Source organism: Lytechinus pictus, chromosome 1, assembly GCF_037042905.1.
Source record: "Lytechinus pictus isolate F3 Inbred chromosome 1, Lp3.0, whole genome shotgun sequence".
NCBI lineage: Eukaryota > Metazoa > Echinodermata > Echinoidea > Temnopleuroida > Toxopneustidae > Lytechinus > Lytechinus pictus.
In genome coordinates, this window is record NC_087245.1 from 13,743,171 (window position 1) to 13,768,378 (window position 25,208).

General features: G+C 34.1%; 1 protein-coding gene across 1 annotated transcript; it reads left to right on the forward strand.

Moving 5' to 3' along the window:
• Positions 1-24,708, forward strand: LOC129263640 (CTD small phosphatase-like protein; the record flags this gene model as incomplete). The annotated part of the gene is made up of 8 exons (XM_054901544.2): positions 1-129; positions 3,583-3,621; positions 5,598-5,699; positions 11,378-11,434; positions 12,789-12,881; positions 16,156-16,254; positions 18,957-19,043; positions 19,398-24,708. Coding segments are annotated over 8 exons (744 nt in total), but the record flags the coding sequence as incomplete, so codon positions are not given.
• Positions 24,709-25,208: the final 500 nt, after the last annotated feature.

A 25,208-nucleotide genomic window follows, 5' to 3' on the forward strand; every position in this document is an offset into this window, starting at 1 on the left:
ACAGGGCCAAGCTCATCAAAGAAGCCAAGAAGTAGAAGTCTACTCAATACCTTCCTGTGCTGTTTTGGTTCAGGGAGACATGGCACGCATCAAAGCGTACCACAGACGTCAGATCAAACCGATCAAAGGGTAAGAAAACACTGACAGAACACAGCACCTCTGTACTGCAGATGCAAACAATGAAGGTCCTACAGATTCAAAATATGACACATGTTCACAATACCACACTAATCATCCCAAATACCCTTCTGATACAATGTATGTAATACATACATTGTACACTCCTTTGAATGTAAATATGATATTCAAGAAACATGTCTTTAAACCAAGACTTTCAGATTGCTGTTTTATGTACTCTACTACTTTATTCAAGATATTTCCAAGTATTAAAATAAAAATGATTGGATGTAAATTTATGAATGTTTTCCATCAGACATGAAATCTGCTTGTTTGTGTAAAACTTTCCTGGCAGTATTGACTTGATTGATTACTAAATTTCATAATAGTCTAGAATTGCATTTTTGAAATCTTTGTGTGCCTTATCAGACCGGTCCTACCCTCATCATTTTCTCTGACATTTACGATGACAAATCAAATTCCTATTATAACAGCTCTTTGGCTTGTATGACCGAAATTTCATAGTCCGTTGCAGGCCGCGCCCCCCCCCCCCTTTAAAAAAAGGGGGGGGGAATGCAATCAAACATTTTTTGAACCGATACGTAGAGCATACTCTGACTGATAAATAAAAGCCTACCAAAACATGAAATAGAAAAGTAATGTAAAATGATATCAAAATTGATTTCTGGAAATTACATAATTTTTTTTCTCAATCTTAGAATCCTATCTAATATCAGTCAAGACAACTTACCACAGACATGCATCATACAAATTAGAATTGATTACCTACATAATGTACCTTTCAGAGACATTATTGCCAAATAGTGTTATCAATCACTAGTAGTGATAGAATACACATCTGAATGTTCCTTTATCGCAAGTCGTCATTGATTGCCAATAAAGCGAACATTTGCCACTCATGACGTTTCGCCACTTGCATCCTGTGTGCTACATGTACATACATGTATCGTGATAACTTCTCAATGATGTAATCGGTGGTTATAACTGGGCAGAGCATATATTGCCACACTGCAAAGTGCGTTATTTGCATTGTGACACGGTGGACCACGTGCAGTGTGGTGCATCATGGAATATCACATACAGTGCTGTCGAAGAATGTACATGTACGTACACCATACATCGCAAGTGGTGATAATGTCTGCATAGCATGTAAACCGATTGCCTGTTGCAATCTATCACAAACTTGTGGTAGCATACACGTACACATGTATGAATGACATGTTACTGATAACCACTGGTGATTGATAGCACTATCAGTCACAAAATTGTCAATAACATCTGAAAACAGCCTTTCATTAGTGTACAGCTCTTGTACATTTCCATCACACATTACACATTTTCATGTACCTGTACAAAGTATGCGCACTAAATGGTTATAGAAGAAATTATATTAATCCAATGGAAATTCTGCATGTTTGAAGCTTGAGATACATGTACATGTACAATGTAAATATGTTTTGTTCTATTATATTTTTGTCAGATACACTGATGTTTAATTTTTCACTATAGAACATTTTATTTTGGCAAAGCACTTTCCTCAGAGGTTAAGAAGTCATCTGGTGTAAATGTCAGATTTATGCTTTATATACATTTGTATTTTAAAAAGCAAAGAAAAATCTTATTTGTGATGTTGTCTCTATTTTCAAATCTTTAGTGTTGCATGCATTTCAAAGGCTCGCAAACAAATTTTTAGGAAGATTTGATATTTATTTCTTTTGCATGATATGATAGTTTGGGTTCAATTTTGATTATCTGTCTGTATTCTTACAGCAAATGTAGAGAACTCATTCAAGCCATTGATCATCTGTACAATGTACATGTACATCTTCATGTTTTATTAAAGATAGGATTATAAATCCTCAACAGACATTCAGCAAATTTCTAGAATACTATTAAAGAATGATAAAAAGTCATAATATTTACAAATCAGATGTTTGCCTATTATGAGGCATTGGTGCATACAGTAATGTACAGTATGCATTTTATCAGTCATGACATGTGTAACATTTCTTTTGAAGAAAACAATGTTGCATTTTAGAACACCTGCAGATGAATAAAATTCATCCCCTTGCCCAGTCCTGGATATCCAACCAAGAAGGGGGGGGGGGGGCACTCTTTGTCCCTCTCTTTATTTCCCTCCTCCTCTTGATTACCCTTTTTGCCCCTTCCTCATTCCAAATTCTTTTCTTTTTTCATTTGCAATTCTTACAGTACCGCCACAACAAAGTTTGTTTAAAATGATAATTTAGGATAACAAGGAATGACCTAGGCTGCCTCTTAGTCTTGAGGTACACCTGGGTAATGCATTGTATGCAATGGCCAAATCAGTTTATAACGAGTTAGCATCATGTGCTCTGACATGTGTAATTAACCTTGGTTCTTGTTGAGAGATAATGAGCCTGCCAATTCACCTGCCTAATTCAGAAAAATACTTTCATGTACATGTACCTGATTTTATTCTCAAAATTCAATTACAATTGGTTTGAAGATGTACTTGTACAGTGTTCTCTGCGTATGAACGTACAATGTAATGTTACATTTAATTACATTAGGTAATTCCTCATTTTAATATGACGTTATGACATCCTTGCGCTTTACATGTATTTATGCACATACCGGTAGTTTACTTTTTGTATACATGTACATGTACTTGCATGAGGGCTTTCAAAACATAAATTAATGTAGCTTTAATATTGATGTGCAATATATGTTTTTATAAATAATTATTTGTGTATATGATATTATGAGGTGTTTTTGTGATCATCAGTTGTGTTACCTCAATATTTGAGCATTGCATCAGTCAGTGAACAAGTATTATTATATAATTTCTCTAAAGCACAAATAGTAGGCCTATATGATTATATTTTTGTTATTGCTTTGCATAAAGGAAGGTGCTAGATAATTTCCTCAGCAATCGAATGAGGGAAGGGGGGGGGGGCTATAACAGTTTTTAGATACATGTATGGTATACATTTATGAGTTCTGCATTAAACACTGTGGCGACCTCAAACCCCAAATTTAAATGTAAAAAATCAATGCAAAATTCTTTATATATTACAGCATAGATTTGTTGTGAAATTTTAGTTTTCATTTGTTCTATTCTTATTTAATAAAAGAGGGTACTTATAAATTTGCAGATTAAAGAAGGTCCAACCCACTAGTCATTCGGGGAAACTTAATGCAAAAAATGTGAAAATTCAGTGCAACAATTATACAAGGAAATTTTGTTTCCGTATCATAGTGTTTTTGGTGTCAAAAGGTGAAGTATAAAGCACCCTCCATTTGCAAGCCTATATGCAATAGTTTTTATTTTATCATAAATTTTACTCAGCACAGATATTTTTTTAGCATAAATGTGTTTATTTCTGTTGTTTACTTGTATATGCACCAGTTTTTACCCCACCATTCATTTCTGTTTTATGTGTGCATCTCCTTTGTTTATAGTCGCTCGACCGCTCAGCTCCTGTTAACGACCCTAGCACGGTATGTCATCACTATGCTTGTCAACGTGTTTTATTTATCTAGTTTTTAAATTTTCAATGCTTATAATGATCTACAATTCTACCCAATTGTAGTTATGTTATATTCACCACATTTGCAAGTGGTTGTTTACATGTATGCAGTATTCAGTGACATAACACATCTATTAAAGTTTTAACAATTGTAGGTCCTCCATAATTAGTGCAACTTATTTTTCGATTTTTGGTATCATTGTTCACCTTTAGTACAAACAACCAATGTTATATCATCAGTGTCAAAATGAAAGTTAAACAGAAGTTTATTTTGTATACCCATGGCACTGATAAAAAAATATACAGGGGGGGGGGGGCAATTCTCCCTAGGATTCATTGTTTTTGGTACATGAATAAAAAAATTGTGGATTCATTATTGAAGAAGTTACTTGTAAATGCAGGTAAGCAAAACCAAGAAATGTGAGACTGGTTAATATTGGCCTTTTCTTTCCTGAAATGAACAGCATTTACTTGTTAAAGAGCTACTGCAAATGTAAAATAGTTTAATAGCACTTTATTCATTCATCAGGGTTATCATCTACAATGCACATTATGCACTATTACAGTACGTTATATATTTTTTATATATGTGTGCTTGTGTGTGTGTAGCATGCGATATTTGTAATGTAGAAAATGTTTTGATGTGCATCAACACTCCTTGTATAAAAAGTTGTAATGACATTTGTTTGGATCTGACTAGTGTCAAAGAGGGTTGGACAAATCTGCTCTACACACATTCACATTCTTTTCTACACACAGTTTGAAATTGGTACTGAAAACTTTGGCCATGTTCACATGTGATACTACAGACTGTACAATAATATTCACTGTCAAATTTAACAGTGCATGCCTCTGAAAGTTTCATTGCACTTCAAATTTTTATTCAATGCAATTCTCTGCCACATATACACACAGTTTGAAACTGCAGCCATGTTCACATGGGATACTACACACTTTAATAGTACACTGCCACATATTGCACTTCAGTTTATTTCAATAAGTTCTTTAGGGCTGCCCATTGCCCGCTGTCAATACCGACCATTTTTGCCATGTTCACATGTGATTGTGATACTGCAACCAACTTTACAATGGCCATATAGTATTTTCAAATACCGATTGCTAGTAGTATTTTCCAGTGTATTGCTTATTTACAGAGATCATGATGATTAGCTTTTTTAGTACCACATGTGTACACACAGTTGGAATGGTATAATTTTTCAGCACATTACAATTTTTTCCTTTTTCACCAAAATGCCTTTCCATGGAAGTCATTTTCTCAGAAATTTGAAAAGGATTTTACTTGTCCATTCAATGAAATTGATAGATGGCACTAAACCTATTTTAATGGTCAAATTCATAATGTCAAAATAAGCTCTTTAAATTTTCAAAAAATGTTAAAGTTTAGAATAATGCAAATATACTGCTAAATTAAATGCAATTTATATTTTAAAAAAAATGTTATTCTCTGGCTTGTGACTTTTGTAACACATTTATAGAGAGTAATAGAGCAGAGCGTCTCATTCTTTCTACTGTACATAACCCATAACTGTATATTTGAAATCGGCATATGATATCATATTGACAACAAGGAGCCCATTGATTTTCCGCAGAAACATGCTCCTAATTGATATTGATTTTCCTCCAATCAATTTGGTTATTGGAGTTAATTGAATAAAAATGTACACCAGGGGAATCTACCTATATATGTTTCAAAACAAGACAAAATTTTGTATCATTATTTAGTGTCTACTTGTGAATGCCAGCCTTGTTGTTTTCTATTGAAATGAGGTTTAACTTGGGTTTCGGTTATTATTGGTGAAACAAATAAAGACAAAATTATGGGGGGGGGGGGTATATTTCAAGTATATTGTGTTTATGCTCCAAATTGATTCTGATATTGAAGATATAAGATGAGTTGTTGATGTCCTCTTTTTCTCTCCTGTACAGCAACCAAATAAATTTCTACTCCCCCAGGTGAGGCAGCAGGATGCACATAAATGTTGTATAGTCATCGATTTAGACGAGACATTAGTACATAGTTCATTTAAGGTGAGCATTACATTTGTGAATACCAACTTTATAAATATTGATTAGCTGTAATTTATTCCCACAGTTCTTATTCCTGGTGCAGTGGAACCTGCTTTGGTGACCCCCTGTAAGGACCACTTGTCTTTGACACCATTCTCAATATATCCTTTATAGAAGAGGACTTGAAATTGTTGGTCCCCTGAATTACTGCATATATTGAATATGCTTTCTTATCAGTATTAATTTACAGTTAATAGGCTGACAGTAAGAATAAGGTGTTGCTCCGACACCTTTGAAGCCAGGGGTCTGTACCTCAAGACTATCTATTGGAAAACATGTCTCAAATGCTTTGGAGATATGTTGGTATTAAATACATACATTGCTTTTATGACAAATCATTTTGCAAGCTACATGTATCAGAACTTGTCCTTTCAAGTACATGCACATTTAAGTCAAAGTAAGTTAATTTATTTTTTTATAACATTATGAAACTATTATTGCAAAAGTCTGTCTATTGTGAATTTTTGGAAAAAAAATGCATTTAAGGAATATATTTTTCAACAATATCAGAGTTTACATCCTTTGTGTAAATTGCCATGACAATTGCATGCCCCTAAAGCCAGGCATAAATTTTCCCTAGTGTTGGTTAAAACTTTTAACTACACTCAGGAAAATTTGCGCGCATTTTGAAAGAACCCTGGAAATCTTCAGAAAAACTGATTGGAATATAATATGATCTCTCAATTCATATGCAAGACACAATTTAACACTATTTTATAGTCAATTTTGGTTCATACTATCCTGGACATGAGTTACATGTAATTAATTGTACAATCGGAAAAACTTATTGATTTTGGAATGTGTGGTGAAACATTTCTCCTACTGCATCCTAAAAAGTGTTTTTGTTTTCTCTCAGACCTATTTTGACATGGATTTCCTTCCCTGGGATGTAGGCTCTGTCTCCATGGCAACTGGAAAGTGTTTTTTGATCATGTGACTTGAGAGGTTTAGATGTGCTTTGATTGTTCTTGAAGTTGACTCTGAAGCATACTTCAGTTGAAAGAGCACTTTTGATGTTGAGAATGGGAGAAGTTTTAGCAATTTAGTGGTCAAACTTGAGAAGTCAAGATGATTGCATGTAAATATTAAAAGTATGCATCATCAAATACATGTTTTTTCTTGAAAAAGTAATTTCTACAGGGTGTATAAATAATCAATAGCCATTTACATGTATGAATATAATGTACATTTAATGTATACAATAGGGTGCTACATAAGCACTTGCCCGATTGCACGGGGCAAGTAAAAGTTAGAGTCGGGCAAGTGTTTTGAAGTAAAGACCAAAACTACTTGCCCAAAATGGGCAAGCAAAATTCTCACAGTAGAATGACCAAAATAAGGGTCGAAATGATATATTGACCCTAATTTTGGTCAAGGCAGGCAAGATAAAATCACTTTGGAAAAAGAAATGCAATAACAAAGTAGATCAGTTCATGTCAAAAGAGAGAAAAAGGTCAATGGTTTATAAAACCGCAAAACTTTCTTTTTTTTTTCAATTATTTTTTCGGGCAAGTGAAATAGATTTTTGGGCAAGTATATTCCAACTATTTAAAAATTTACTTGCCCGATTGGGCAAGTGCTTCTAAAAAGTTATGTCGCACCCTGTATACATGTCCGTAAAGAAAGGATAAATTGGTTAACTCTTGGAGACCCAGATGTAAATTTTGTAATGTAATGACAAATTAATTTTTTATCACGAACATACTTTTACCAGTGGAATAAAATTAAAAATCTATTATGATTTTATCATGTGAAAATCATAGATCAAATTAGATGCCAGTTTTGTTTGAAAATTGTTTCTATTCTATCAAGCACATGTCATTCCCAGCCATCTTTATTAAAATATTATCGGATTTCAGTTTGGCAACAGTTTTCATATTGGAATAAATGTCATTCTAGATGTTTGACATTTTATGGACCTCACTATCGGTATCTAGAATTGTCCAAGAAGAATGTTAAGAGCGTGATGGAAATGATACATTCCATGGCGGAATGCTATGGTAACGCAATACACTGCCACGTGAGAGGATGGCAGTAACATGAGAGAAACGGCTGGCTTTTGATGCCCCAGCATTTACAAAACACTTGAGAGAGTGCATGCATGTTAGGGATATAACTTGGTTGGTATGTTGATGGGATGGGAGGGTGTTTACTATACTACATGTACCATCTTTCAGTCTATCTGTCCATCCATCAAGCTATCCTTCTACTTGATTTTTATTTTTCCAATATCTGAGAATCTCTCTCTGAGGTAGCCCATATCTCACTATCACTTAAAGTGATAGTGAGGCATTTACTTTGCTTTTGAGAGATAAACCAATCACTAATTACAGAGGAACAACTTTTCCATTTAATATGCTGGCAAATATGTGATTTAGATACAAAATCTTAATGTCACGGTTGATTTGATTATGAATCCAGAATTAAATCTGAATTTTGAAAATCCTTTTCCATCATAGAATTCTAATCTATTTGATATTATAATGATCAAGAAAATAAAGTTATGAACAAAGAATTTTTAAGGTTGTGAGTGACACGAGAAGAATGATTATTGACGTTTGCATGTAGTAATAGGGAAAGCTGGGCTTTGTATGAAACGAGAATCCTTCCTGACTGCTAAAATTTCAGTCACAGCGTGCTATATCTCTGCTGCACACATTCTACATGTATGTAGCAAAGAAGAAGTTTGGAATCAAGAAGACTGCCTCAGCGGTGCATTGGTAGGTTAGTGTTGAATTTCAGGATGCTGTTTGATTTAGGCTAAGGAGGGCCTAGTGACAGGAAAATAGTGTGTTTGGATGAGCAATTAATCGCAAAACATGATCATACTATACTCCACATGAAGACTGGTGGAAAAGGAGACTGATCAATATTAAAGTGTTGCTGATTTGACAAACTTTCTTGCTTCCAAGTGTTGATTGGTCTTTTTGTACAGAGGAATTTTGAGGTTAAGGAACAGGGAAAGAGAAGCATAATTGTACCTGAGAAGTGTAGGTATCATTTACCATCAGTATAGTCGATTGCAAATTTGTATACTTTGTAGGTTTTCCACAAGATTTATGCTAATTGTACCGTAGATTGTTGTGTTATAAAAGCTTAGGTAACAAAGACTACAAAGTTATTGAATTTTTAATTTTAACAATAATTTGTGAAAACAGTTTTATGCACATTGTCATGAATATTCATTAGGTTGGCTGATGATGTCATGTCCCCACTTCCCATTTTATTTATTTTATAGATCTATATAAATGAAATACATGTAATAATTATTGTCACACATGCATGTATGATTTGTTTCCCTTTAGAATATTACGACAATTTTAACTACAATTAATATATCCAATGCATTAAATCAGTTGTCAGTCAAATTTCTTTTGTTCTTGGAGGACAAAATTTGAATGAACATAATTTCATACAATACAATAGAAAGAACAATTGGGGATATGATATCATCAGTTTGCTTTTTGAACATTCATGAAGACATGAATAGAACTGTTTCACCGAAATAATGCAAATCATAAAAATGCCATAACTTTGTTATTTCCTGTCCAATTTTGATCACATTTGTATTGTTTTGTTTGTCTGATTTTTCTTTATCTCTTCAAATCATATTAGTTTCAGCCTTGAGTATCTCTTTAATACTTCATTGATGAATAATTTCTTCCATGTATAATGCCTATCTGTCTTGGTGCGATTAAAGCCATGAGGATAATGTAACCTGCCTTTTTAAGAGAAGTGGCAAAAGAGTGGTGTCAATGTCATTCTCCCTGAAGCAATGATAATGTGTTGGATTTTTTAAATTATAGAATGAACATACATTAGTCATATAGTTGCATACTGTACTTGCAGATTGGCTACTCGAAGGAATGGAATTTTATAAATGTGATGTTGAATAGGTCTATTCAAGCATTTTCAGAGTTGATTCTTTACCAGCATTGACAGTTTATCCAGCATCTTTATATGTGCATTGCTCTCTTCATTGAATTTGTCTAAGAAGAATCTGCATTCTAAATGTGTTTACTGTACAGTTCAATCCATTCCAATGAGTATTTGGTGTAGCTGCTTTTTCTTGTAATTGCTTCATAAACAAATCACAGCCCTTCTAATCTTTTTACAACTGAAAAAAAATTAATAATCGCGTAAAGTGTTTAATATATATTGTAATATTGTAATTAAATTCAACCTGTTAACTTTTAACAGTGCTTTTGATGATCTATTACATGTACAAAACCGGAGTTCTTGGATCGGTTTTTCCATATCCTTTTAAAAGACCTTCAGAATCTGGACATCACCATATATGTAGCACATCTTTTTTTTTATAAAATCAATATTTTAAAAAATACTAACAAATTTGGTTAATTTCTTAAAGTAATTTTAAAGAAATTTTCAATACCGCACCCAATTGTAGTAGGGCCTGGCTTTCAGATGCTTTTTGATAGCATTTATAAATTTGTGCCAAATGGAATTGCTTTTAATCATTTGATTATGATCATTGAAATGTTTCACAACTTGATTGACCAAAATATTAAGATTATCTGCTATAATAATAACAATAATAATAATAATAACGCAGTTCTTGTATAGCGCATATCACATTATGTCATAACGTCCTTATGCGCTTTCAAAGGACTTGGATATTATTACCCTGGCTTTAGCCCCGCAGCCTGCCAGGTATCCATCTCACCTGGGTTGAGTGCTGCACAATGTGGATGAATTTCTTGCTGAAGGAAATTATGCCATGGCTGGTATTCGAACCCACGCCACCCTGTTTTAAAGTCAGAAGACTAATCCACTGGGCCACAACGCTCCACATGCTATAAAGTCATAGATCATTTTCGGTCCATTCTATCCTCACGTTTTAGAGCGGGGGGGGACAACAAAACAAATCCTACATGTAAGAAACGCATGAAGTACATGTATCTATTATCCAGAGATACTCCATCTATTATACATATACAACATGCAATGTCCAAATGTCTTTGGACTTGTCTCAGTTCAGAGATAAAGAGGATGAGAGAGAAGGAGAGATATGAAGAGAAAGAGAGCACATTGGACTGCATGATAAATATTGCCCAGAATGGTATGGCTGTCCAGAGCAATACTCTTTCTAATGCATTACGGAAATCGGATGACAGCGTTAAACCAGGCCAGGCTGATTCACTTTCTAATGATCTCATATTTGATCGCAAAGTGGGATTCAATTACTGTTAATGAATCCTTGCTTTTGTGCCAATTACATGTAAATCATGGGATCAATTGCCTCTGGGCTCAGTCCGTCTGAATTCATAACAAAGGGTGTATCTGCACCCAAGAATGCTGTGGTTAAAGATAATTTTGAGTGATTGAGTTTAATAAAAAAGTAAGAAGTCAGCTTCAAACACGTTCTAAGATATTTCAAGGTCTCTTCATCTGAAGACCCAAGATGCATGCAAAATCATCTCACTCTGAGAAATTTCAAATCTCATTCAATACAATGAATTATTGAAGCCTGTATTTCATCAGATTTTATTATTTGAATTGGCAACATTTTTTTTATTGCTACATTTTTAATTTCAAATGTTTACAAATGTATAATGTTTGTGCACATCACAATGGTAATTTTTCTCTCCTTTCTCTCTGTTTACCTCTCTCTTATCCAGCCCATTTCAAATGCAGATTTCGTTGTTCCTGTAGAAATTGATGGCACAGTTCATGAGGTGAGTATATACTGTATGTTCAAGTATGATTTCAAAGGCAATAGCAATGTGGTCTGATAAGAGTCCTGTTTGTAGATCAGATACCTTGAAATCCTAGCCTTGTTTTCAGTCACTCTGATATCATGTAACATTTATCTGTTGATTTATTGGACAAGTACATGTAGCTTCTAAACCAAACTGTTTTATAATATCAGTGAAAAAGATACATGTCGAGGGCGCTTAAGTCTTCAAATTATCCAAAATAACCCTGTAGCCGGGTTTCAAAATCACCCTTGTATTTTGCAAACTAACCTCGATAAATGAAGTCAATTAAAATGTAATTGGGGAAAGTACACCATCTGAATAAATAGCTCCCATTCAATTTTGTCTGGGTATTTAGTGCGACATACATGTATGTGTCCAAATTTATGCTTTTAATTTATAGTCAGTAGGAGCAAAATATTTCAATTAACTGCACGACTGTCTGAATACATAATTTGTTTTTGCATCTTTCTTCATTGAGTCCGATGTTCTGTGCTTGAACATTGATATGAATAGGAATCATAATCCAATGAGTCGATTATCGTCCAGACTCCTGAGTACTATCAGTATCATTCTCAATGTTGAACTTGATGATTTTTATTTGATATGTAATCAAAACCTTTGATCTTCTACATCATCACAAAATGAAACAGTGATTAAACAAATTTGAGACAAATAGTGAATATTTGAATCATTAAAGAAGCTTTATACCCATAATGTTATATTCCCTGATACTTTTTATACTTTAATTAGATTTTTAGTTTACCTACGTTAGGTGGCAGACCTATGGGCTTATGGCATCACACTATTCACTTGGGTTGGGGATAGTAGAACCCCACCCCCCCCCCCCCCGACGTTTTGGTTTGCTGCTTGAATTTATGTCAGTAGACCTACTAATAACACATATCTTCACCATGTTCATAATGGTGGACGGGTCTGACAGCCTGGAAGTGAGACTAGATTATGTGTGACATTTTAGTGTTTCTCCTATCTCATCTTTCGTCAAGTGATAGTACAACAGCTGACATAAGACATGATAGGTGTGCTATGATACCCCATGAGACACGGGCTATTTACTCATCCACATGATCTAGGTCATCACACTCTAAACCTGGGGATATCCCATTTTTAAATTGTCTCTTCATTCAAGATGTTGAAAATATTATTGTCATTCCACTGAGCTAGAAATGTATTCATTTGCATTTTAATTATTAGTGGAGGGAGGGGGCAGGCCGTAAATTTCAATGGTGTAGGCTAATGTTTGTACATGTAGAGCTGTCACTGTATACTGATCACCAAGGACCATCTCTTTCTTCTTTATTTTGTATTTCAGGTATATGTATTAAAAAGGCCGCACGTGGACGAGTTTCTGCAGAGAGTGGGGCAGCTTTATGAATGTGTGTTATTTACAGCTAGTCTTGCAAAGGTATAGGAACTTGTCAACTTTGTCTTATAATTTGTTATTATTGCAAGGAATTATTTCAAATTCCGTAGCTTTGATGGTAACAATAAATAGCAAATGCTGAAGGATTTGTTTTGAAGTTATGAATTTGCCACTTTCAATGGAAACACTGATTTTAACCTTTCTTTTGCATTACCAATTTTTACCAAGTTTAGGAATTATTGTCCATATTCATATCACTAATTTAAACATCTGAATCAAAATGGACACTGTAAATGGAGACTTTCTTATTCTTCATTCCTGTGTATTTCCTATGATATTGAGGGCTCTGCATCAAAATTTTATCAGACCTAACGTACATGATCATGTGTATGTCATATTTTCCTTTCCTGTTTATTATCTTGTTTCCTTAAAAAAAAATTGAATTATGTATTCCTGTCTGATATGATTTCTTTTTTCTTCTTGCATACAGTTAAAAAAAAAAAAAAAAAAATTGTGGGCATTGAAATAGATGATGTACCATATCTAAACAGTGATTCTTTATTTGCATGTAAATTAACCTTTGGAATAAACATTAGATCCAGTTATTGATTTAGTGTTGCCTAATACACTCATGTAACTACTACTAGTGCTACAGCGAGACAGTGTAGTCCTGACACAGTACTCTAAAATGTGAAATGAATGTAATTTATTTCATTGCAATTGAGAGTATGCTAGCAAGCAATTGTGAGAGTTTTCAATGGCATTGCATTCTCTCTTGAAACCTTAAACAAAAACGCGTACAATGTATTTTGTTTTGGGAAAGGGATTTAGGATTCATAGTGCTCATAAATCCTAAAAGGCTAATGACATTCAGGAGATTTAGGCTTCGTTCAGATATGGTACAAGCAAGATCAGTAACAATTTTATCGTGTTCATACGTGGTAAGAATTTTAACCCCACTTTCGATTTCATGATGATGTCATGAGTCATGTATATATAGCGTTTTAGTTTGTCCATGATATCTTGATCAAAGCTTTAATACTTTCTGTGATTAAAACATAGATTGGTCAGCAGTTGCCTGTTTAATATTTGACATCTCATAATTAATTTTTGATTTTCAGGGGCTACTTTTCATAACCCACTGTACTGCGTAAATCTACAACATTTGACAAGCTCTAAAATTGCAATGATTGGGTATTTTCCACAGCTCTTTTGGGCATTGATCCCCAAGATCCTGTGTAATTTTTTCTGTATCACATCCCATTGACTTTGTACACAAAATGTTGCTGAGTTTGTTGTGTCATGTGTGAACGATCCTCTACTGCATAGTAGACCTCATTTAAGCTTGCAGGAGAGCTACCTCCATGACTGATTGTACACTCATAATTGCTTGAATGTCACAAGCGGGTAATAAAATTTCATGTCATGATTGTTATGACTGTGGTTCCCTTTGGTTGATGCTCAATTGCAGTTCATTCCTAGATTCATTATCAGTTTGGTAATGAGTGTATTGCAATTGTAGGGTCATTCATGAATGTACGTGGAGTTTGTAATGGTTCTTTCTATAAACTTTTACTTGATTTGTCTGGAAAAATATTTTTTGAAAGGTCCAATAAACTGGGTCTTTGGCAAGAAAAAAAAGTAGTCAAAATATTTGGTAGGCTTTATTGAATACAAGGAATGTGGAAGGGCTTGCTCAGTGTGTTGGTTGTGAATTCAGATATTGTATTAACAGATATATGAATATTACCTACCAATTATCTGTTTGAACCTTAATGCTGATTCATACACTACAGTAGGAATACAGAGCAATACGGTACCTTTCACATCTTAAATTTTCTTCATCTTGTATGCCCTAGCTTTTTCTTTCCTTTTATTGATTTCCTTTTTCAAGATAATAAACAGCATTCTATCTTTGGGCTGAAGGACCATTAAAAAATGCCCAAGATCTAGTTGATGAATGTCTTGATGGAAATTATCCTCAATGAAGGAACTGTACACACAAAACGAGTAAATTAGAGAGACATTAAAATACAAATTGGATTACAATGTAAAAAAGTATAAAAAGCATAGTGATACAAAAAATGAACAAAATTGAAAATTACTTTTCATAAAGTCTTAAGTTTGTCAAAAGTAGAATGTGTATATTGTTTTTTTTAATAGGTCAACTTTTTAATGATTTTTATTAAGGCATCTGGTAATAATCTATGATGAATATTTTTGGCATTTCAAGTATTAATTGAGGATACATAGATATATGAAAAAATAATATTCACAAACTTCAGTATCTTCCAATGCAGTAAATCAATTGATATACAAATAGCGAATAGGCATGAGTGCGATGGTGCGAGATTTTGCATGAGGTCATTGAGGTGAAAGAAAGATGCTCTATTCAACGAGGCATTACTTAGCCGAGTTGAATGGAGCATTTCTTTCTTTCACCGAATGCGAAATTTCGCACCATTGCACGAATAAGAATATTTGCTATTTGTGTTGTACAACGCCTCGGAATTTAGCGAAAATATGAAAAAACAAGAGTTTATCCCTATAGTAATCTATGAAAAGGGAGCAAAAATACTGAGAGCGGAAAGCAAAATCCCACAAGCGCACATGACCTTGGGCAGCAATTGCGCATTTAGCCAGCAGGCTTATACATGCATTGCACCTTCATTTTTACTGAGCGCAATGAATTAAATCGTATTGTGACGTCACCACCTAAAGCCGTGCAACGGTACATTTTAGATGGTACGTCTTTTGTGCAACGGTACGAATGTTTGACATTCAGCCTCCCATTTGCTCGCGTACAACAAGCTAAGTAGGCGTTGTACAATAGCCACTGACCTTTACAACAACCACCATGATAACATTGCTCAATACCATAGCCAATGTTGCCTAAGCTCACAAGGTGGTTTGAATCTGTGGTTAATTGAAATTGCATTGCATATGTGTTGAGAAAATGTCTGATAATCCATATGCATTTAGTAAATAATAATTCTGTCTTCATATAGATTAATTTAAAATATATTGGACTCGTACCATAACAAGTTTGAATTTCAAAATGCCCTTTGACAAAGAGTGCTTGTATTTTGTTACCTATGAGCGGACTGAATTAAACATAATTTATCAATTAGTGCACAAAATTTGATTGAACCACAGATTCAAGACCATCCATGTGCATTTAAATTCATGCATAAATGATAATGTTGTCTATGTAGTGGCAAAGTTCTCATCAGTTTAATCAGGTTTTGCAATTGCCATTAAAATATGTTTTGTTATTATTTTTAATAACTGTTGTCATTTCTTCTTGTATTGACAGTATGCAGATCCAGTTGCTGACCTTTTAGACAAATGGGGTGTGTTCAGGTGTCGACTGTTTCGGGAATCATGTGTGTTTCACAGAGGAAATTATATTAAGGTATGAACAAGTCCTGCTTTCTCATGTACATTCACTGGGAATCTTTGTGATGCTGAGGCATTGACACACAAAAAAGGGGGAATTCTTCATTGTAATTTAGTGTATTGATTTAGGTTTGGTTAAATTCCTTCTGATGTCTCTTTGTAATTGTTTGTTCAAAATAACAAAAACGATACATAGTATCCCATGTATTACCAGGATATGTATCTCACTCTCAAATTTTTGTTACACATTGACAAGTTATTCATAGACATGGACTAGTCATTTGCTTTTCACACATTTTAGCGCAAAACTATCTACTGAGCAATGTATGCATTTATTGCTTAGAAGTAAAACTGAACCCATCGCAGAAAAAACAACAACACTTGTCCGAAATGTGGGCTTCTGATTGGTTGAAAATCGATTAGCATTTGATTCTTGGAGTTGTGTTTAATTGCAAGCCATTCTGCAATTACCTTTCTTGCAGGTTCAGTACATCAAGTACAAATTGCAATATTAGCTAACCTATAGGGGGTATTTGGCTCAGCCCTGGAAAATTCTGCTATTTCTTTAAGCATATCTTTGTAGTCGGGTATCACTGTACATTCAACAGACATATATTGTAATGAAAATCAGCTTTAATATGGTAAATGCTTCTATAATAGACTATCATCAGATATGTTGAAACCTGTTTGTCCTGTATGTAAAGATCACTTAAGTTAAAAAATTAAAATATCCTTTGGCAGGTTATCTACATGTAAATTGACCCCCCCCCCCCTGTAAATTGAAACCCTCCATCAAGACATGTGACAAGAAAAGAAAGTGGTCTCTTAGCAGGTAGTATAATTTGTGGATAGGATTTTTAGTACATCCTGTTTAAAGGAAAGAAAGTGTATTTTTGTAGACAAATTATCCTTTTAATTGATGAGTACAAAAATATGTGTGAATGTACTTATACATGCTTCACTGAGAAACCATATTCAAGAGAAGCGTAAAACTTGAGTCCTCATTTTTGTTTTTTACAGAATATTTTTGTTGTTGGCAAAGGAGCTGTCATATTAGAAGTGTTCAGGGTCTGTCAATGACAATTGTGTGACTGTCATGATCTCTTACCCGTTTTGGATGATGAAACTGTTCTTGATCCACATCTTAAGGCCTTGTCACATCGTTCCGTGCAAGCCTTGCGGGATACTTTTTTTTGCGACTTGCAGGTCGCCCGCATTGACAGTATCTCCCACGCAGTTGCCCACAAAAGCGCATGCAAGTCTGATTTCCACATAGAAAAGTTTTGAACATTCTCAAAACTTGCGAGTGAGTTGCTTGCAATCACCCGCAAGGCTTGTACAGTACGATGTGACAGAGCCTGTAGGGCAGGGATTCTCAAATGGTGGCGCGCGCGCCACTTGTGGCGCACCGAGCCTTCCAGAGTGGCGCGTGGGAGCCAGTATAGAAAAAGAAAAAACATTAGAAAATAAAAGGTTGATCTACTATTAATCTGGAATTGAGGTTTGATCATTTAATTACAAAGGGAAAATAAAAACTCAGCTCTTTTTAAAATCTAAATGCTATTTGATTTCCTCTGATTTTGTGTAATCTAGCATTTGATAACCCCTATTATGGAGGATCTATTTAATGTATTCATTTACGATTGGTACAAAGACTATGTACATAATATGTGAACATAGATTTGTGAACAGTGCTTTTAATAATAACAATAATAATCATAATTACGTTTTATTTACTCAGGGTAGCCATTTCGGTTAGGGAACTGCAGCGGGCCCTGCATTTCCATGTATGTTATTACTACCCTTCTCCAATTTAAATGCTGAGCGCCAAGCAAGAAGGCAGAAGGTTCCATTCCTATATATATATATACATATTTTGTATGACTCTGTTGGGGATCGAACACACGGCCTCCCGTTCATGAGGCTGACGCTCTACCACTGATCAACATACCCGGTTTGTTTTTTAAACACGACCCTCATCAAGAACAAAATTTAATACAGAAACATAATAATTAACGCTAATTTGAGCAAGTCACTTATCATTTTTTTTAATAAATTGTGTAGTATGTTGGTATTTTTATATCTTCTGTTGATTGAGAACCCCTCTAGGCCATTTAAAAGGCTTTCTGCTCTTCAGGTGGTCCTGCATCCCCCCCATACCACAATATTTCGCTCTTCGCGTGTTGGATAGTGGAGCAGTCCAGATTCTCAACAAGAAATTTGGCGCTTCAACAAAATTAATTGAGAATGGCTGCTGTAGGGTCTATGATAGTATGGTTGTATTACACTACATCTTTATTACAAAAAAAAGTTATAGTCCGAGGTGACGTTTCATAAAGCTGTGCTACACATGACTTTACACAAGACTGGTTACCTTGTCTGTCATCCAAAATTGAAATCTGATTTTTTTAAATTCAAAATTCTTGTTTCTAATAAGCATTTGAGTGCAAAAATCTGGTATTTGTGACGATTTGATAAGGAAATTACATGTAGAAATTCCACTACCATTATAATTGTAAAACAGAAAATTTGGGGTAATGGTATCTCATTTAGCTTGAAAGGGTCAGCAATTGTGCAAAAAGTTGTGCTTGAGTAATAAACAGCTGTATGAAATAGACCCAGAACAGAGAAGACAGCCACATGGCCATCACTGACAAACATTACTCCTAATGCAGGTTAACCGTTAATATCTTCCTTATTCTGTTGTATTTGCTCCAGGATCTTAGTCGATTGGGTCGTAAACTGGAACGTATTGTAATTGTGGACAATTCACCCGCTTCATATATCTTCCACCAAGATAATGCAGTAAGTATCCACACTGACTTTGTTTTGAAAGGAAGCATTACTGCTGTCCTTGTTTTGGTTTTGACTTCCTCGTTATGACAGGGTATGTAAAAAAAAAAACATAGCAAATTGTCTTCTCAAAATGCATTGGATCTTTAAACCTCTTAGGAAGAGTCTATTCTGATCAAATCCAACATGACCATTATATTTGTTGTGATCAGATTAAAGTTCTATAAATTGTCTGTAGATATCAAGCACTTGGCAAGTATCAATACCTTTATACATCATTACTTGTAATAAATCTTGTCCTTAATTTCTGTGTTGTAATGTAAACAATGATTGAGAGGTGTTTGTAACATGTTTTTTTTTCTATAGATCCCTGTGAGTTCATGGTTTGATGACATGTCGGACACAGAGCTCCTTGATGTCCTTCCACTCCTGGAGCGCATTTCACAAGAGGAAGATGTCTACAAAATACTCAAGAAGGAGAACCACAATCACATAAAGCGCTAGAAGAGACAGCTTGGCTTCTGCGCCCTGTATGGAACCTCCGCCCAAATCGACTAGTTCCTCAAGAAAAAATTGCAAAGATCAATATTGACTGGACATGCTGATCCTGCGGGTTGAAATACCGTATTACCAAACTGCCAAAATGTAGCTGTATCATCGTCCTTGGAGATCAGTGTTCTTTTGTGATTTTTGTTGTACATCCATCTGCGTTTACTGCTGCTGGATGTCATCCCAAGGGTTGGTCGACAGGTCCAGCATCTTGGTGATCCTGCCAATGCGTGTAGTAGTCCTCCAGTCCTGCACCCCATCCTCTTCCAGATTCACCCAATGAAGCTGTCACCAAGCATTCTTAGTATGCATTTAATGTGTCTCTTAGGTGCAAGTCCTGCGTGCTGTAGTGTTAAAGGAAAACACAGAGCAAGAAAATCCATGATAACCCTGTACAGGAAGTTGGGTCTGTGATAACTGTTCAGTGAAGGAAATGTTGATATGATACCAGTACAGCTATAACAAGGTCAGTCCAGGCATTCAGGTCAAGATCGGCCATTTGCGTTGTAAACTGCCAAATCTCAGAAGGCCAGAGCATATCCCCTTCAATGATGAGAGGGAGCGAGGGGGGGACAGGAATTATTATTTTAAGTTGGTAATATCCACACTGACTTATCTAAGGCAAATGTGTTTCATTTTGAAATTTGGAAGTCTTTTTTGGTGATGATATCCACACTGACTTTATGAGAAGCCAGCATGTGTCCCCTATGATGAGAAGAAAAAAAAGAGAAAGGCAAAGCAAAAAGAATGTTGTCTGTAAAGCTGGTAATGTTCACTCTAATTTTTCCATCACAGCACTTGCATTTATTTTGTAAATCGAGAATAAAGAATAAGGGCTTACCTAGAGCTTTCATTGTTCCTAATCATTGTACAGTAAATCTTGTCTTATAGGTAGGTATGGAGAGAATCAATCACTATTTCTATTTTGCTATATCTCTTTGTATACTTTAGAGTTCCTCACACCAGAGCACGCACTATGACCCAAATCCATAAAGGTGGATTTGAAACCACAGTTTATGTAGATTTTACATATGAATTGTAGAAAAAAATGTGCCCAATAAGGAATGTGTGCTTGTGCCACCTGGTTCTAAATTCACTCTTGTTTCTGTGGTTTCATTCCACAGTTTTATATAGTTTGATTTAGTGAATCAGTAACTTTAAATTCGGGGGCCTATTTATCCCAAACTCATGGCAACTTAGTGCACTTTGACAAATAGCATGCATTCATTATTGTAATATCTCACTAAGTGCTGTAAATTGTTTGAGGCATGAAATCTCCATGAATTTTGACTTCAAACAATGGTTTTAAAATCACCTATGTGATTTTGGGCTTCTGTGAAATTGAAGACAGAGTATAGCAATACGAGATGTGATAAATGAATCTTGATTCTGGACATTTTTTTTTTTCAAACCTTTTAAATGACCAGCCATCTAAAAACATTTTTTTTTAAATAATCACTGCCAATGTTTTTTTTATTATAAATCTTTTTTTAAATAAAAGAGTTTAATTGTCCTTTTATAAAAAGAATATTTCGAATTGGTGAAATTGATATAAAACTTTCAAAAGGTGACAGTGATCATGTAGAAGGGTATTACAAGCTATGACCTTCATAATGTACGAGGGACAGGATCCCATTTCATTAAGACTTGTTGTAATAGCAAATTCACAATGTAAACAAAGTTCACTATCAGCCAATCAAATAATTTTACTAGCCTAAGACTTATTGCAAATCTGTTATTATAACAGGTTTTATGAAATGGACCCGAGCTGTATCCAAGGCTAGATTACTCTATTGATTCAAATAGACCCCCTCATTCAAGAATCGATAGGAAGTTTATGCAAATGAAAATCAAAATAAGATAATATGATTATGGTCATGTGTAGAATTATGTTATTCTCCTCAACCTTCAAATATGATAATACTTTGAATATTTTGACATAGAAAAATTGGTTTTTCTGTTGGCTCTCTACCCTCTATGTATAGCTCAGAATGAAACACAACATCGGTCATCACATTCTATTGCCCTATTATGCAAAGTATTGTGACATCAGTTGTCATTTTATATTTATATAAATTTGATTTTCAAGACAGTGGTAGATATATGAAGATGCTTTCCTAAGGGGATGAAAGGTGTATACGCCACTATTCAACCATCGCAGTGTGATGTCCTTTTTTTTATTACTTGGGCCATCAGGTCATTCTAGAATGTACTTAATATACTTTTTGTGATAATTATTGTACATGTAGGTAGATATCATCCTCAAACCTGTGCTGTGATTGTATTAAATTAATAATTGCTAATATTGACTTTAAAGGGAACTCCACTCAGAAGTCACTTTCATGTAGTTTTATAAAATAAAAAAAAGAACAGACAAATGAAAGAAACATATTAATGAAGGTCTGGCAAATAACTCATAAAAGAACAACAGATTAATGATATTTTATTCATTGTTGTGAAGTCGCATGTGAGGAGCTACTCTATATGTCATGTGATATGAATTTAATTGAATTCCATAAATTACCATTTTATCAGAAAATTAAAAAATATGTTATCTGTGTACTCATTACATGATTAGAAACATCGCATCATGCTGTTCATCCTTCTACCAAATATTTTCAGTCATCATGAACCCTGTATAGAAATGGTATTTTATGGAATGTATATTACACAACACATTGGGAGCTGCTAAAATATGATGTCACAAAATTAAAATGTTGAAAAAATTCACAACTCTGTTTTTTGCATTTTTGCAAAACCTTCATCAGTCAGCTTCTCTCATTTTATCCTTTTATTCATAAGCTACTTCACTTCAGGATGGTTTTCCCTTTAAGGCTTTCCTGTTCGAGCAGCAGCGCAATGGCAGAATGTCTTTGACAAAGTCCAATATGAGATCAAGAAACTTTTGAGGGGCTTTTTGTATATAAATATTGTATCTGTAATTACAACATGAAGAAAAATCATTGTATGTTTATCTCATGAAAATTTATTAGCGCATGTTCTGGATTGCATGTCAAGGATTTGTAACAAAATTAAAAGAAAAAATATTAAAAATGAATGACCGGTTACAAAATGAGGGAATGAATAGAGGATATGTTGGAGAGTATCTTTTAAGATCCATTGTATTTGTATTTTTATCTCTTTATTTTTACTTTATTTACTTCATATATGATGATGTAGGATATATATATAATAGTTCTTGTATATTTATTTTTTCCAGAGAAACGTGAGGTGTAGACACCTTTGCAAGTCATAAGCCATTGGAAACTATCCTCAAGTAGTTTTGAATTGGCTACAAATTTAGTCTCTTGTAGTAGCATAGGTTTGATTTTCTTTCAAAACATGGTTAAGATGTGCTTAAGGTTCAGTTTTCTCAATTGTGCAATTAAACTATTAAAGATGCTGGGAAGCATGGAAACAAACCACAGAAGAACTTTTTCAATTGAATGAAGGTGACCAAAAATATGCGATGAAAAGGTTCTACAACATTATGCTTGACTAGGTCAAAGAACTTTTTTAAAAGTAATTTGTTCATTTTAAACACATTTCTTTTCACCATTTTGCTATTTTTTATTATAAGCTAGGGGTCATTTTATTACAAGGAAGATTTATTCTTGGGATCATATAAACATATGCACATTTCCACGATGGAAGATTTTTTTCAATGCAATATCAGTAGTCAAAATGGTAATACATACTTTTCATCAAACAGAAAAGCAGTAGAACAAGGAGAAAAGAGTTTAAATGTCATTGGAATGAACCTCTATCATTATGTGTATGGCAGACTGTCATTGAGATCTGGTCAAAGAATTTTTTTTTTGTAAATTACAGAAGTTTTTAAAAGTTATTATCTTGCAGAGTGGAACATGCTAGAAATGTGTTTGTACAGAGTATATACAATTTTGTTGTAGATAGATTTTAAAAAAATTGCTCTAATGAGATCATATTTTTATTACTGACTGTTCATTTTTATATGAATTTGAAGAGAAATATAAGATACTGATGTGACTCGTTATCAGTTTAAGATATGTCAACATATTTTTGTGTTCCCTGTGCTACAGGGTGACCGAGAAAACAAACCCTTAAAACAAGTCACATTGAATTAAAATCAAAAGAGTCAGGATTTGCCAGTTTGTTTTTCTTGGGCACCCTGTAGAATCTATATGGGGTTGGTATATGTCTTTGCATGGAACGATGATGTGTTATATAGATTATGTGGACTGTGTAGAATCTCTTCAACTATTTGTTGTACATGGCTCTCAGTGGACACAGTGTTGTTTTGGGAATCCCTTTCCTAGTTTGATGAATATGGTGTCCCCAAAATATTTTTAAATCCTATAGATTTCAGAGAGATATTGCATTTAGTATCATGTGAGACGATCCCATGTGTGTAATTTTGTCATGAGAAGCATCAAAGTTTGTGAAATACAGTAGATAAATAAGGCAAGGTTATTACCCAAGAGTATTATCTTCTCATTATTATGTCATGTTCATTTTGTCTTTTTAACAAAACAAGAAAATTGTATTATATTGACGAGTAATTTGTGAATTGTACCAAAGTTATATATGAATATATATCTATTTTTTTTCTTTTTATGTGTTTTCATAGCAGCTTGAGATCATGACATTAGCAAGTTGCTTATTCTTCAGATGAATTCATGTATCACACTTCATGGGATTCATTATCATATATATATATAGTAGCCATGACAACATGTGACTAAAATCTTTTGCTTTTGTGGACATCCCCCCCCCCCCCCGCCATCAATCAGTTTTGGGATATTGACAAAGCATATCATCACATTTATCTTTGACATTATATTATCATTAAATAGATGATTTATATCATATTCTAACAGCTTTATAATTATTACATTTGTTCTGTTTTCATTTGATATTATTTCCAAAATGAATGCTAACAATCATGTTGTTTGGGGTGATAAAAAAGTCATGGCAGTCATAGTTTTTTTTCAGTCTGGGTTAATCATTTTAATGGGATCAAATCGATATATTGGCAAGCTTCTTAGGTTTACACTATATTCATCTTCTTTTTTTTTCTTTTTTGTTTTGGATAAAGCCTGAAGTGATCATAGTTTAGAAACGTAAATTACACAAAACGTAAATTCAATACTTAGCCTTGAACAAAGCCTATCCTGCACCTCCTCATCTAGCTTTTGGTGTGCTAATTATATTGAACACCGTGAAGAGTGAATTGCAGTGAGTAATTATTGGTATGTATTCCAATCTTACATCACGCCAAGTATATATATGAAGTGGAGCGTAGCATGAAACAATGACATATATACCTCATCTCGTAATCTGCTTTTATTGAAACTTTGATGTCTTTGTATGTAAATTATGTATCTTCCTCTCCTGTCTCTCCTCTTTCACTAAGTCCTTAAGATCCATGTGAATATATTAAGAACAAATAATTCAAAATCATGAAATGATGGATGTCTAGTAAGTAACAAAAAATAAAATCTGTAGAGGAAATACTTGTAATTGAGTACCATTTCATGAAACTTGTCAACACAGACTATCTTTTGGCAGCTCTGGGGGGTGTTTCACAAAAATTGAAGTATGACTTAAATCGCACTTACATGCTGAAGTGTATCTCAAATGCAATGC